At 38.5% G+C, this 16,620-nt stretch overlaps 1 protein-coding gene across 4 annotated transcripts in view; it reads left to right on the top strand.

Moving 5' to 3' along the window:
- The window catches only part of GRK3 (G protein-coupled receptor kinase 3), a 119,508-nt gene that overhangs the window by 47,166 nt on the left and 55,722 nt on the right, over window positions 1-16,620 (top strand). For 3 of the 4 annotated variants that reach the window (XM_036908972.2, XM_036908971.2, XM_057492021.1), the window contains exons 3-4: window positions 5,808-5,881; window positions 15,911-16,012. In XM_036908972.2, coding sequence (XP_036764867.1) covers window positions 5,808-5,881; window positions 15,911-16,012 — 176 coding nt within the window. The remainder of the gene's footprint in view (window positions 1-5,807; window positions 5,882-15,910; window positions 16,013-16,620) is intronic. The other variant, XM_057492022.1, reaches the window with a different exon arrangement.

Here is a 16,620-nt window from a genome sequence, read left to right as displayed (position 1 = left end):
AGAAGTCTTTTCAACAAGTGGTTGGGGAAAAACATATCCAAGTGGAGGAAAAAAAGAAAGACAACCCTTACTTCATACCTAATATTAAATTAAGACTGATCACAGAACTAAATGTGAAAGGTAAAATTACAAAGCTCCTGGAAAATACATAGAGTATCTTCACGGAAAACATTTATGCGGATTTCCTAGGCAGGATACAGAAAGAAATGATAGATTAGACTTCATCAAAATGTAGAACTTGTGCTAATCAAAAGACACAGTTAAGAAAACAGATTAGTCACAGACTAGGATAAAATATTACTACATTTAAATCTGAGCAAGACCTTATATCCTATATATGTGTGTGTGTGTGTGTGCGTGCTCATAAATATTTTAAAAGAAAACCAGCCAACAGAAGAACACTTCACAAAGGAAAAGATATGAATGGCCAATAAGCACATGAAACAGGCTCAACATCATTCATCAAAATGCAAACATAAATTAAATCTCTTTGAGTTATCACTGCACAACTACTTGAATGTCAGAGTTAAAAAGACTGACAACACCAAATGTTAAGACCAGAATCTCATTCGCTGAGGAGCATATCCAATGATTTAGACTCCACATGCCTCTGAATCAAAAAGGGAAGAAATAACTGTGCTGCCCACAGTGATTGATCCTGAATACCAAGGGGAAACTGGACTGCTACTCCCAGTGGAGGTAAGGAAGAGTGTATCTGGAACATAAGAGACTCCCTACAGCATCTTAGTATTACCGTGCCCTGTGATGAGTCAATGGAAAACCAGAACAGCCCAGTTCATGCAGGATTACTAAAGGCCCAGACCCTTCAGGAATTAAGGTTCGGGTCACCCCACCAGGTAAAGAACCACGACCTGCTGGGGTAATGGCTGAAGGCAAAGGGAATACAGAATGGGTGGTGGAAGAAGGTAGTTATGAATGCCAGCTACAACATGTGACCCACTGGAGAAATACTGTGTCATGAGTATTTCCTCCATATTGTGTGTGTGTGTGTGTGTGTGTGTGTGTGTGTACTGAACAGATATCTTTATTTCCTCTCTTATCCCCTTACCATGTAACATAAGATTCATTTGACTTTGTATCATAATATTTAAGGTACAAGTTATCAAAGAGGTGACCATCACCCATGGACTTTGTATCCTCTTTTGGGAAAAGGGTTAGTCAATTTCAGTTGTAGGCAAGGTAGTTGTATCATGTTAGGTGGAAGTATGACCTTGTTATTATCTTACTAGGGAATTAAATATGGTTTAAGGAAGTGTATGTGATGCCAAGTTGACAAGGGTTGGACTTGTGACAGCTAACTGTGTCAACTTACGCTGTGTTTGGGGATGAAATTAACATTTAAACTGGTGAACTCTAGTAAGCAGATTGCCCTGCATAAAGTGAGTGGGTCTCGTTCAAAAAGTTGAACTTCACCTGTACCATCGGCTCTCTGCAGATTTGGACTTGCCAGTCTACAATCACACAAGCCTTATAATTAATTAATTTATATACATGTATATACACACACACGCACACACATATATACACACACACACATATACATACATACACATCCTATTGATTCCATTTCTCTGGAGAACCGTAATACAGATTTTCAGCATGTTGGGGAATGTATATTCACTTAGGAAAATAGTTTGTAAGTTTCTTATAAAGTCAAACACACACTTAACATACAACTCAGCAATTCTATTAGGTATTCATCCAGTGGGAATGCATGTCTCCAAAAAGACACGAATCTTCATAGCAGCTATATTCATAACTTATTTGAAATAATGCAAAGTCTATCAACAGTAGGGGAAACAAATCATGGTATTTTTACACAACGGAATATAGTTCATCAAGAAAAAAAAACCAAATTACTAATACGTAAATCAGTGTAAGTAAATGTCCAATATTTTGCTCGTCCAAAGATGGCAGAAACTCATCTGTATAAAAATATATACTATATAATTCTGTTAGTTCTAGATCAGGCAAAACTGACCTGTAGTTTAAAGAAAATCAGAAAAGGGGGCATGAAATTGGGTAGGGGCATGAGGGAAATTTCTAAGGATGAAAATGTTCTGTATTTCAATAAAGATGGAGGTTATGTGGGTTTATGCATTTATAAAAATTAGATTGTATACAGTACTATATATAAATTTACTTTTAAAAACAATGATAAACAAGTATGAACTCTTAACTAGTAGATTTGCTTTTCACAATAGTACGAGTTAGCAGTTCTGAACTACTTTGGTATATTCTCGGCTTAAACAGAGTTAAAACATGGGAAAAGAACAGAATGTACGTTGTTCTACTGGACTGGAATGGGGGTATCCATTTGAAGTTGTTATTTTTAAAACACAGACAGATGTATACACACTGGCACACACTCCTCACTGTGTTAGCCAAGAACACCTAGAAGCGGTGACACACCAAAGCAGTGGACACTTACAACCCCACGGTTTGCCTTCTCATCACCAACTTCTGCTAAAAGGAACTAAGGGTCCTTGCAGAACAGGCTGACTGATTCCAGGGCAGGAGCAGTAAATAAGTTAAGCTTTAAACTTCTTAATAATCCCAGAAAGTAACTGAAAGTGCTCAAAGGATGATCAGGTTACATCAACAGGACATAGAAACAGCTTGAAGAGGCTCCCACTAGGCGAAACTAGGGCAACGGACAACTAGAACATCGAAATAAATAATGAGAGTAATGGTTACCACCAAATAGCCAAAGCAATCCTGAGAAGGAAGAATAAAGCTGAGGGGATTATGCTCCCCAAGTTCAAGTTCTACTACAAAGCCACAGTAATCAAGACAATTTGGTACTGGCACAAGAACAGAACAATAGACCAATGGAATGGAATGGAGAGCCCAGATATAAACCCAACCATATGTGGTCAATTAGTATATGATAAAGGAGCCATGGACATACAATGGGGAAATGACAGCCCCTTCAACAACTGGTGTTGGCAAAACTGGACAGCTACATGTAAGAGAATCAAACTGGATTATGTCTAATTTTATACACAAAAGTAAACTTGAAATGGATCAAAGACCTGAATGTAAGTCATGAAACCATAGACTCTTAGAAGACAACATAGGCAAAAATCTCCTGAATATAAACATGAGCAACTTCTTCCTGAATGCATCTCCTTGAGCAAGGAAAACAAAAGCAAAAATGAACATGGGACTACATCAAACTAAAAAGCTTCTGTACAGCAAAGGACACCATCAGCAGAACAAAAAGGCATCCTACAGAATGGGAGAATATATTTGTTAATGACATATCTGACAAGGAGTTAACATCAAAATATATAAAGAACTCACATGCCTCAATACCCAAAAAGCAAATAACCTGATTAAAAAATGGGTGGAGGATATGAAAAGACAATTCTCCAAAGAAGAAATTCAGATGGCCAAGAGGCACATGAAAAGATACTCCACATCACTTATTATTAGGAAAATGCAAATTAAAAGCACAATGAGATATCACCTCACACCAGTTAGGATGGCCAACATTGAAAAGACTAAGAACAACAAATGCTGGTGAGGATGTGGAGAAAGGGGAACCCCCCTATGCTGCTGGTGGGAATGTAAGCTAGTTCAACCATTGTGGAAAGCAATATGTAGGTTCCTCAAAAAACTAAAAATAGAAATACATTTGACCCGGGAATTCCACTCCTAGGAATTTACCCAAAGAATACAAGTTCTCAGATTCAAAAACACATATGCACCCCTATGTTTATCGCAGCAGTATTTACAATAGCCAAGAAATGGAAACAACCTAAGTGTCCATCAGTAGATGAATGGATAAAGAAGTGGTGGTACATATACACAATGGAATGGAATACTATTCAGCCATAAGAAACAAACAAATCCTATGATTTGTAACAACATGGTTGGAGCTGGAGGATATTACACTCAGTGAAATAAGCCGGATGGAGAAAGACAAGTACCAAATGATTTCCCTCATTTGTGGGGTATAACAAAGAAGCAAAACCGAAGGAAAAAAACAGCAGCAGACTCACAGACTCCAAGAAGGGACTAGTGGTTACCAAAGGGGAAGGGGTGGGGGAGGGCAGGAGAACGGGATTGAGGGGTATTATGTTTAGTACACATGGTGTGTGGGGGTCACGGTGAAGACAGTGTAGCACAGAGAAGGCAAATAGTGGATCTGTGGCATCTTGCTGCATTGATGGACAGTGACTGCAATGGGGTATGGGGGGGACTCAATAATATGGCTGAGTGTAGTAACCACATTGTTTTTTCATGTGAAACCTTCATAAGAGTGTATATCAATAATACTTTAATTTAAAAAAAAGCCTGCAGAGATTATGACTGGAAATGCATTGAATCTAAAAGTTAATTTGGGAAGAATTACCATCTAAACAATACGGAGTCTTCTAATTCATAAACTGAATATCTTGTTTATTTAGGTCTCTTTAATTTCTCTCAGTAAAATTTTATAGTTTATAGTATAGTGGTCTTGCATATCTCATTTATTTTTTCCTTGGTATTGATTGTTCTTTGATGTTTTTGCAAGTGGACTTATTTTAATTGTGTGATGTATTATCTGGATTTCCCACTTCTTTGTTGGCCTTGATAAGATGAGCATAGCCGTGTTCCTGCCACCAGCCTGCACACACCTTAGTCAGTCTGGCCTTGCCTATTTAACTAAGTAATCCTAATACTTTCCTTTTAGTCCCAGGGGGTGAACGCTTAGCCTTGTCAAAAGTCAACTTCCTGGAACTCTGGAGGGGAATTTATGGAGCAGTAACTGATGAGTTCCAGTTACATGATTCTTACGCTAACTTTAATTAAAATCTCATCAAAGCTGCTTCCTTTGTCTCAGTCCTACCTGGGGATTGCTGGTCTACCTTCTCCCATGTTTGAGACTTTTTGTGTGGCCTTCTTCAGTTTCCTCTTGTAACTTCTGTTCCTTCTAGCAATCCTTTATTTGTTTTGACTTTTTAAATAATGTTCCCTCTTTCTGGCGTCAGCTTGTCTTAGCTTCATACATTCATTAGGTTTGACTGCGTTAGGCATGAAGTGAGGCACTAAGCTTGCAAGCGGGGGTGGGAGACATTAATTATTGAGATAATTAATTGGGGGTGTGCTAAGGACTTTGGCAGAGGCATGTCGGAAGGCTTCTGTAAACACACATTCATTCAAAGAGTGAATGGCCTCCCGCTGTGCATCAGGCACCGGGCAGTGGAGATGGTGTTCCAGTTATAAGGCAGCCATTGTTTAAAGGTGAGGTATGGGGCTATAAAGAACCAAAGAATGATTTGGGAATGGGTTATTGGCTCTGGCATGTAGTATTTGGTAGGCATGTTGAGGTAGTGAGTGGTGAGAGAAGAAGCTAGAAAGGTTGTGAAAGGTCTTCTGTGTTTTTAGGGATTTCAGTCTTGTTCCTGTGGGCATCGTATTTAATAGCTTCATGATGACTGTTACCAACACTTCCACACTACTTGTAGCTCTTCTTTCTTTGGTTATTCTGCTCACTACAGTGACCAGTGGTTCTAAGTGGAGGTGACCACTAGCACTGCTTCTCATACATTTGTAAGAAGTGGGAGGGGGCATTACCGATGGAGAAGGAAGCTCAAAGCAAGGGGCCGTTTCGGTGGTTCTCTTACCTGACCTGGAATAGTTCCTTCTAGGGTGTAATTAACCTTGTGAAATCTTTACGTATTTTATAAGGTAGGGGAGGAAGAGGTTGAGGTATAAACACATTACTCTGAAAATACCCTGTGGGGTAAAATTTCAATTTATTGCCCGCCTTGAAATTTTTTATTCTTTTCCTTTAGGTTTCTTGCTATTTAAAGATTTTTGTTTGAATGAAATTAATGAAGCTGTACCTCAGGTGAAGTTTTATGAAGAGGTAAGAAGTAACTGTTTTACTGATGCTTTTATTTCAAAAGCATATATTTAAACTGTACTTTGGAAAATATGAAGACTACTAAATATCTTACAAATATTTATAAATTCATTGGAATTAGTCATACAAGATATAATATGTACTTTATTAGAGATGCTGGCATCATCTATACACATATTTTTAAAGTCTCTGGAATTCTCTGGAAGCTATGAGGAATAGTTGGACTAAAATTCAAGAGAAGGGAGACTCATTCAGAGGTGCACTGAGGATTATCAGCCATTTTATTTTCTGTGGAAGCTTCCTGATTCTGGAGACATAAGCTGAGACAGAAGGCTGCTGCTGGGTGAAAGAGAATCTAGAGGAGTTTTCTGGTTGCACATTGCTGGAGCGACAAACTGTAGACTTGGTGGGAGAGGGGGCGCCTCAGAAATGGTGTGTCAGGAATCTGAAAACAGAACAGGCAAGAGATGGAAACCCTAGGGTAGTGGTCTACTGACATGGAACATCCGTATTTGCTTATTACCTGAGCAGCTCTTGATTCTGGGTGTATCAGGCAGGTGGGAGTCAAAGTTTGGCCTTTGGCAGAAGGCTGCTTCTGGGAGACAGAAAAGCCAAAGTTTCAGGGGCTTGAGTGAAAATACAAGTGAAACTTGAGGAGCCCAAATATGTGGTTAATCTTCCTCAAGACATATGCCAACTTTTGAAGCTGAGTGGAACAGGAGGCCAAAGAGCTATTCTAAAAACTTCTCGAGGGTAGAACTCAATCTAGTGCTAAGGAGACAAAGATCTCTCACTGAATTCCTTAGGAACAGGGGAAATAAAGGCAGACTTGAGTTCTACAAAAAAGGCAGTATGACTCATAAACAAGACAATTAGAAGCAGGACCACAGGTGAATCAGCTGTTGGAGCTACCTAACAAGTACTTAAAAAGAACTATGTTATTAAAAAGTAAATAATACGTTCAAGACAATAGAGGAAAAGATGGACAAAATAGGTGGAAGAATAGCAAATTTCAGCTTTGAATTTGAATTTATTAGGAAAAACCAAATGGGTATTCTGAACAAATTATAGTATTAGAAATTAGAACCCAATGACTAGAACCACTAGCAGATTGGTTAAAATATATGGTAGAGTTAAGAAGTAGGGAGGCAGGTTGGACATAATCTCAAACTGAAACACAGAGGAAAAATAATATAAAAAAGGAATAGTTAAGAACATTAAAGTCATGTGGGACATGGTTAAAACATCTAACACATGTAGAATTGGAGTCTCATGAGAATTGAGAGAATGGGGCACAAGCAATATTTGAAGAGGTAGTACTGAGATATTTACAAAATGATAAATACAAAATTGCTAAAATAATGAAAGACAACAGCTTACAGATATAAAGAACTTAGAAAATCCTCAGCAGAATGACTACAGAGGAAACCTATCTTTGCACATCAATTTAAGAGTGTGGAAACCTCTGACAAAGAGAAAATCTTAAAAGCAACCAGAGGGTGGAAAAAGACACATTACTTTTAAAGGAGCAATATGACTGACCTGTGACATCAAAAAAGAAATGACCACACACACACACACACACACACACACACACACACACACACAGGACAATGAAATGGCTATCTTTAATGTAATGAGAGAAAAACACTGCCAACCTAGAATTCTATTCCCAGAAAAAGTTTCCTTCAGAATGAAGGTGAAATAAAGGTATTTTCAGACAAAAGCTAAGGGACTTTGTCAGTAGTGTACCTGCATTACTATAACTATTAAAGGGAGGTACTTTAGGCAGGAGGAAAATGATTCCAGATGAAAATGAAGGAAGGAAAGCACGTCATAAAGGATAAACATGAATCTAAAATATAAATGAATGTTGATGACATAAAACAATGTTTTTGGTTTTAAAAATATGTAAAACTAAAATGTATGACAGTAGTAGAAAAGGCAGGACAGGGTTTAAAGAAGTTAAAGTATCTTAAGATCCTAGGATTATAGGGGAGTAGATAGTAAAAGTAATAATTCACATTGGTTTGTAATCAGGAAAGGATTGCATGCTGTAATCTCTAAGGTAACTTTTAAAAGAATAAAATGGATTTATCTCTAATAAGTTAAAAGAGGGAAAATGGAATAAAACAATGTTGGATTAATCCAAAAGAATAAAAAGGGGACATAAAGTAGGTGGGTCAAATTGAAAACAAAGAATAATATGGCAGCTATAAATCCATCTACTTACAAGTTATTACATTTAATGTAAATAGACTAAACAGTCCAAGTTAAAGTCTTAAATTTGTTGCCTGGATAAATAGCCAAACCCCTATTATATAGTGCCTACAAGGGACATACTTAAAACTGAAGAATGGAAGAGAATATACAATACAAAGACTAATGAAAGCAGTGCTGGTATAGCAACACTAATACCAGACAAAGTAACACTAACGCTGCTTTCAGGTAAAGAGAGATTATTTCATAATGATAAAGGGGTATCACAATCTTAAAAATGTATGGTACAAATAATGTTAACTTCAGAATATGTAAAGCAGAAATTGACAGATCTAAAACAAGGCAACTCTACCCTCCTAGTGGGAGACATTAACACACTTCAAGAGCTTATAGAACAAACTCACAAAAATTAGTAAGGTTATAGAAGATCTTAATACAGTGATGAATAAACTTGATCTAATTTGACCCATAGAGCATACTGCACCCAGCAAAAATAGAATTTGTGTTCTTCAAAGTGTAAAGTGTACGTGGAACATTTATCAAGATAGATCAATAAGCTGGACCCTTAAAGAAGGTTCACGTAAAGATCAGGATCAAAATTGTTCAGAGTGTTCCCCGGCGATTGTGGAACTGGACTCAAATTGAATAACAGAGTTTCCTAAGAAATCCTTAACTGCCTGGAAATGAGTACACTTCTAAATAATGTATGGGTCAAAGAAGAAATTAAAACAAATTAGGAAATATTTTTTTAAATTCATTTTATTATCATTAATCTACAATTACATGAAGAACATTATGGTTACTAGGACTCCCCCCATCACCAAGTCCACCCCTGCCCACAAACCCCATTACAGTCACGGTCCATCAGCTTAGTAAGATGCTGTAGACTCACTACTTGTCTTCTCTGTGCTGCACATCCCTCCCTATGCCCCCCCACATTATACAATCTAATAGGAAATATTTTTAATTAAAAGATTTTAAGCAATGACATATGCTATTACTATTATCATAATATATCTTTATCCTAAAAGCATTTTAAATGGTCCAAATAAAATAATAGTATTAGGACTGATACTAGTAATCTTTGTACAAGTTTGAAGGTACCTGTCTTTCTCTCTAGTTTGTTGATATACATGAAAACTTGAAATTTTTCTATACTTTTAAGATTATAGTAATGTATTTCTAGAAGAATGGTCAAATTATGATGTACATTTTATGCCAATGTAAAAAAAACCAGTAAGCTAAATCTAAAAGGATTTTATTCAGTGTGCAGTTCAATATTTCAATCTGAATCACTAACAGGCATTTTATCTGGATGAGAGTATCACTGTTTGATCTGTCAAAAAAATTTATTGTGTTCTCAAAAGCTCGACCTCTCCAATTTAGCATGTACTTAGTTGCCTTGTCAAATACAGAGAAATTGTCTTTAACCGATAACATTTGCTAGTTTGAAACAGATGCATGGTCTACTTGGGGCTATTTCTTAAGCACTTCTTGCCGGTCTGGTCCGATGGTGACTCCTGCTGATGTGTGCCCACTTGAACTTTAAGCACTGGCATTTCTCTTTGTGGGCTTGCTCCCCTGCCACCCCTCTTCTTCTTTGGCGCACAGTGTGTCTGGCTTCTCAGACTGTCCTCCTGGAGGATCATGCTCCAAAGCTCGTCAGCAGCTTGCCCTTTACTCTTGAATTGAAGATACCGTCCAGCTTTGGGGCTTCAAATACAGTTCTGTAAAGGGCACAGCCTTTACACTTTAGAACTCTCAGTAATTGTTCTCTGACTCCTTGGTTCATTCAGTCTGGTTATTTCTGGTTACTGTTTCACGATCCCAATCCCTAGCAAATTCTTTCAGCAGATATCTTGGAACACGTATTTTGTACATCATATTTCCACTTTGCCGTGTCCCTAAACTTCTAGTGGTTACCCATTTCCTGTGTGTTAAAGTCCTGGTAGCTTATCTTTACACACACGTCTGTATTAGTTATTATCTGCCTTTCCCTCTTTATCTTTCACTACCTTCTTACGTAGAGCTTTGCTGACCAACATTCCCCGAACCCACTGAACCCTTTCCTTTTGTTACTTTACCTGTGTCCTTTCCCCAGCCTAGAATGATGCTTCCCCTTCTCAGCTTGTGGAACGCCTAGCTTCCCTTAAGGTCTCTCTCATTGTCTATATCCTCTAACAAGTCTTTCTGTACAGCTCGCCCACTTTTCTGTGATTGCTTACTCCTTTCATTCTCGCACCATTTGTGGCTATAATGCTCATGTACTAATGTATCCATGCTGCTTGTGTGTGGTGATCAGTGTTTTCATCTTGACCGTTATTTGACTCATAGACAGAAGGTCTTCGTGAGGTCTGGGGGCAGTCGCGCCTCTCACTTGCTGTGGGGCATGGGTCAGTCATTGAGCAAGTCATTGAGCAAGCTCTGAAGCATCTACCTTGTTTCAGACCTGGAGCTTAGAAATGCAAACACTACACTGTTCCTGTCCTTGAGGAGCTCACAGTATGGACTCTTAAAATTTGAGCTTCAATTACCTCATTTATGAAATGAGTCTAGTAATCTGTCTCTCGCTATTTCACAGGATAATTGGGAGGCTCAAATAAGATAGTGGATGGATAATTGCTCTCTCAACCATAGTATCTATAATATACTGTTCAGGTATATGGGAGCGTTCCAGCTCTAAACTCAGACTGCCTGGCTTTGGATTTGCACTGTGCTAATTACTAGCTGTGTAAACTTGGGCAAGCAACCTAGCCTCTCTACCTGAGTTTTCTTAGCTAAGAATCAAATTGGGGCGATAGTGGTGCCTGTCTCTTAAGGTTGTCATGAATGAATGTGACACCCCCAACAGTGCCTGACACGTAGTACTGCTCCATGTGTTGGTTTATACATTTCCTTGTTCAGTTAGATTTGGAGGCAGCTTATAAAAGCAGGTGTATTATACTTAGATTTAAAAACAAATGGTGGAAAACAGAAAATAAATATCAGATCAGAGGTAGAGTTAACTATATAGGTTTGTCTTCACTCATTTAACCACCAATGCTCGGCCAGGCATTGTTTGGGTGAACAAGCTTGAGAAAGTCCTCACTCTTTGAGTTTCTTTTCTGGCTTAGAGAACAGACAATAAAGAAGTAATAAATAAACAAGAAATATATCAGGAAGGAATAAGTGAATGAAAACAGACTCCAAACTCAACGTAATGTATTTTGTTTTGCGGGTTACTTTAAGTTCATAGGCCAAAGACCGACTCTCTGAAGAGGTGGCATTTAAACTGGATACTTGAATGACAAGAAGGCTAGTCTAGACGATGAGAGCAGGGTGATGAGGGAGAGCATTTTAGGCTGAAGTTCATGGTTAAGACGTAGTCCCTAATGTAGTGGGAAAGAATTTGGCATGTTTGAGGAACTAAACGAAGACTGGCCATCGTGGGTGGGAAGGGTGGGGTAGTGTGAGCTCAGGTAAGGTTGGAGAGACACAGGGTTTGGGGGCCAGAGTAACAAATGCAGATTTTATTCTAAAGCCCATGGAAAATTTAAAACAGATCTTTACTCAGTCTATGTTTAGTTGTTCTGTTCATTGTTGAGAAAAGGGTGATAAAATCTCCAACTCTGGTTACAGAATTGTCATTTTCTTCTTTTAACTGTTATTTTTTTGTGTGTATTTTGAAGCTCTGTCATTAGATACACATGCATTTATGATATGTCTTTTCATATGAAAGGTCTTTATTGCTGGTAATATTCTTTGTCTTGAAAATTACTTCACTGGGTATTAATATAGCCACTTCAATCTCCTTGTGCTTACTGTTTTTGTGATATATGTTTTCCTGTCCACTGTTACATATGTCTAAAGGAAATGCACTTTCTATGCATTTCCTTTAGACATATATAAAAATGTTGTGCTTGTACCCTTCCCCCCAATTTCTGGCAACTCTGCATTTTAATGAAGTAATTTTAGATACTGTGTTTATCCTTTGTGGGGTTTGCTGCGTTTTTTGAATCAGTAAGTTTATATATTTCACCAAATCTGGTAGAATTTGGGCCATTATTTCTTATAACTTTTTTCTACTTAAATATTTCTTTCCCTCCCTTCTGGGACTCCAGTTATATGTATGTGTGATTTTTGGATGTTATCCTAAATATCACTGATGCCCTGTTCAATTTTTTTGGATTTTTAATCTGCTATTATATCCATTTATTGAATATATTTTGTATCAGATGTGTTCCTTCATTCTAAAATTTCCATTTGGTTCTTTTCATAGTTAATATTTTTCTTCTGCTGTTTCCTGTCTTTTGATTCATTGCATGCTTATTTTGTTATTTGAGGATAATTATAAGAGCTGCATGAAACCCTTGTCTGATAATTCCAGCATACGAGTCATCTCGGGTTGGTCTTCATTTATTGTCTGTTCTCTTGTGTGTGGGTGGCCACATTTTCTGTTTCTTGATATACAGCGTGATTCTAGGTTGTATCTTATACATCGTGACTGATACATCGTGATATTCCAAACTCTGTATGCTTCCCCAAAGGGCACTGATGTTTCAGCAGGTAACCTGGCTGGCTAGAACTTCAGGCTTCATCTTCCTGCACAGTGGGTAGCAGATAAATCTTGTTGAGTTCTTTCAGCCTTGGCTGGATTGCTTTGGGTCGGCCACGTTCCCCTGTCATTATGGGGTCCAAGTAGAGTTTTTGACAGAGTATACCCAGAATTTCAGAGTTCTCCTTCTCTGGCTCTTTATTTTCAGGAATATCCTCTCTTACTTTCCAGTTTCTGTCTGATGCCCCTTCCCTATTATCTGTGTATATTTGGTCACTCTCCAGTGTTCTGATGTAGTTGGGTTTTATGTATGTCTAGAATTTGCAGTTATTTTCTCAGGAGGATTGTTCTGCCAGTAGTTAGTGGGCGATTACCTGAAGCACGGCCTGGGTCTGTGATGCATTTTGAATGTGAAGCCAACACGATCGATGAATTGGATGTAGAGGTGGTGGGGGCAGGGATGTGAGCAAAAGAACAGAATTGATGATTATTCCTTTGGCTTAAGCAACTAGGAGGATAGTTGTATCCATTTTTACAACAAAGAAAACTAGGAGAAGCACATGTTTTGGTGGGGTAGAGAAGTTGTGGAAATGTCAACTAGGGAGATATTTATAGTCTGGACCTCAGGGGAAGAAGTTGAGATCCACTTGGTCATTGGAATGTAATTGGCATTTGAAGCTGATGCCCTCGATAGCTTTACCCAAGAAGAACTCAGCAGGTGGGAAAGGGACACCTCAGCACCGTTCTCTGAGGCACGTCCACGTTTTAAAGTCTAGCAGAGGAGGAAGAACTACCAAGGGAGACTGAGGGAGGAGAAGCAAAGAGTGTCAAAGCCCTGGAGAATTCAGATCACAGAAGTCTGGAAAGAAAGCTTCAGAGAAGGCAGGAGTAGACAACTGAGTTGAATGCTGCTGAAAAGTCAGTGAAACTGAGGTCAGAAGAGACCCTTCATTGGGTGATGCAGAGGCCATTAACGACTCTACTAGCCCATCTCACTGGAATGGTAGTGGAGCAGACAGGAGGCCAGAAGGGGGAGACCATGACACGGTGGACCCAAAGGGCTTGCTCTTGGGGTTCCAGGTATTTAGGCTATGCCCAGCTGTGAGCTTTGTAACCACCAGAGCAGAAAGGGGCTGTGTGGTCAGTGAGTGTTTATCATTGATGGTGATGCTTCTGTTCTGCTGCACGGGAGGCTTTTCACCTTGAACTCAGGCCTCTGCCTGCTTGGGTAACCGGGACAGCCTGACTGCCAGCCTTAGAGGTGGCATTTCCGGTGTGTACGCTGCAGTAAGGACTTCCTGTCTGAGCTAATGGATAGTTAGCAGGTAGAGCGAACAGCATGTTCTGTAATTAGTGGTCTCACTGATAAGAAGGAGTGAAGTTTGAATCACAGCCACCGATACTCTAGGCTCTTACTTTGCCCACTTAGAGTTACCTTTTGCATTGTTCAAGTTGGAGTCTGTGAGGCACAAGGCTCTCAGTGAAACCAGTACTGTGGCTCAGGGTATATTTGCCCAAGAAAGTAGTATTTTCTGTGTAGTCAGATTCTTACAGTTCATGGGAAACTTCCATAGAATCAGCAGTTGTTTAACCAGGTGTCAACTGCTTTATAGGTCCTTCTGGAACATTTCATCACACTTGTTTTCAAGGTTAAGAATTCCATGAAGGTTTATTATTCCTTGAGTTTGTTCATATATTTAGGCAGAAACATTTGCCTTTGGTTCACTAACAGTCTGCCTCTTTTATCCTAACATTCTGGCATTGACTTTTGAACCTACCTAAAACAGAACAACAAAAGAAATCAAGCCAGAATTCTTTATTTTCTGACTCTACTTTGCATTCTGGAGTGTGGCTTCTGTTGCCTTGCGGCCACCGTGTTTACACCTGGCATGGTGTTGGAACCCTTTAGACATGTTCTCCCGAATTAACTTAGGGTGGTTAAACCCGGTTCTTGGGTTATGCCAACATTGCTGGATTGCTTCATTAAAAATCTTTTCCTCTTGGGTGGGTATCAACTTACCCTAGTCTGCTTGCCTATATATCAGATTTTATTGTCTGTTCCATGAAGACTCCATCCTGAGCCTGGACAGTTACAGACCTGTGTAACACTGAAGATATTCCAGGACAATTAAGATGAGCCCAGTAATTTCTCTGAGTGTGAACCACTAGCCCTCATATGCGACCCCAGTATTTCACATTTCCCTCTTCCTGCCATGTCCTTTGTTTATCAGAAATTCTTCTGGTTTTTTTTTTGTTTTATTTCAAAACTGTCAAACCCAGACTGTAAAGTAAAAGGTAACTTTTATTTCTATTCAGTTTATACTCTCTCTCATATGAGTAGTTAGCCCAACCTTTTATCATACCAGAGGAAAGAGCCCTCAGATACTATGAAAAGGCAATTTAATAATTGCCTACCTGTTGGAAACATGTTTCTCCAAAAATAAATCATCTGTGGTAATTAGTCATACTGAAGATCTTTGCTGTAGTCTTCCTCCTAGCTCCATATTTCATTTGTGTTTTCATTATCTTCTTGTCTTTTGGATTAAAAGTTCTGCAAATAAATGGTAACAGGTCTCTGATTCAGGAGCTTCTGTTTCGAGGTTAGAGTGAATGGGGCCATTTCCACATGAGGCAAATATTTCCAAAGCACATTTTATTATTTGGTTTATCTTAACACCAGTCAGGTTATCTTCCCTAAGTTAGCAAAATACAGTATTCAAAGTAACCTTTCTGTTAATACCTTTATGGTGTAGGTGGAGTTCCAACCTGAAAAACCAATGTTTTTATCTGTGGGTTGGTCATGCCTTTCCAAACTACTTAGCTTATTCAAAAAGACCTCTTTGCAGGAATCCTGATTTTTTTTTTTTCTGCTGTTAGTTTTGTCACACTATAGTTGAATGAGAACAATGACCATCAGAACTCTTAGAACTAAATTACAGCCAAATTTAACTTGTGCTTTGGAGAGGAGAATTGGCAAGGATGACTGGTCCATGGCTGGTGTATTGTAAAATAATTGTAACCATGGCAGTATTTGTTTCCTAATACTGTGTTTCTAAATTTAAGTGATGAGGTTCATCATGGGAAGAAAATCCATTTGTATGTTTCAAGCTGAATTTAAATTATTCCAACTTCGTTATTACGATGTTAGAAATAGTTGTTTCCTTTGGTAATTTGCTTGGTCGCACGTGCAAGTGGTTTTTGCCCAGGCTAGTTATCTGTTTTAATAAAGTAAGTTTCCAGGAAAACATACCTAACAACAATAACTTTAAAATATCTAGATAAAAGACTACGAGAAGCTTGAGAATGAGGAAGATCGCCTTTGTAGGAGTCGGCAAATCTATGATACCTACATCATGAAGGAGCTGCTGTCTTGTTCACATGTAAGTATTTCTTTTTGTTCTGTTACTAAAGTGTGGACATGGGGCAGCTTCCAGTGTTTGCAGAATGAAAGTAAAATAGGAGGAAGAAGTTTAAAAATTAAAAAGAATCATCCAGGTTGGAACCCATCTCTTCTGTTTTGTCGTTTGTTTCCTGGTAATACTGATGCAGAACTGTGGCTTCGTGCACCCTCATCTATTTCCAAAAGCAGATTCAAAAATCGCAGTGAAAATTGAATTATGAAAGTCAATTTGATAGCTAATTCAGATCAATGGAAGAAAAAGCTCATCTCAATTCTAGATTTTCCAAAGGAAATAAAATCTAGCTGAATTAAAAATAATGAAGCTTAAACAATTAGGCAGTATGATGTGCTATTTAAGCTTTTCTTTTTGTGCATTATTAAAGAAGACAAAAGTTGAAGTTTTGGAGGAGGAGAAGAGAGTTTGTAACTCCTGCTGGTGTGAGCTCCATTCTCAGGTGCCCTCTGCTGTGGTTACAGCAAGACATTCCTGAACCTAGAGCCTTTTACACCCTGGCTTAGCTTTGTAATCCTGGCATTTAATTTTTATGTGTATTTTCATGCATTCATTTTTCTCTTAAATCGTAGAAA

Source organism: Manis pentadactyla, chromosome 14 (genome assembly GCF_030020395.1).
Source record: "Manis pentadactyla isolate mManPen7 chromosome 14, mManPen7.hap1, whole genome shotgun sequence".
Classification (NCBI taxonomy): Eukaryota; Metazoa; Chordata; class Mammalia; order Pholidota; family Manidae; genus Manis; species Manis pentadactyla.
Note: the sequence above shows the minus strand (reverse complement) of the source record. Positions and strands in the feature narration are given on the sequence as shown.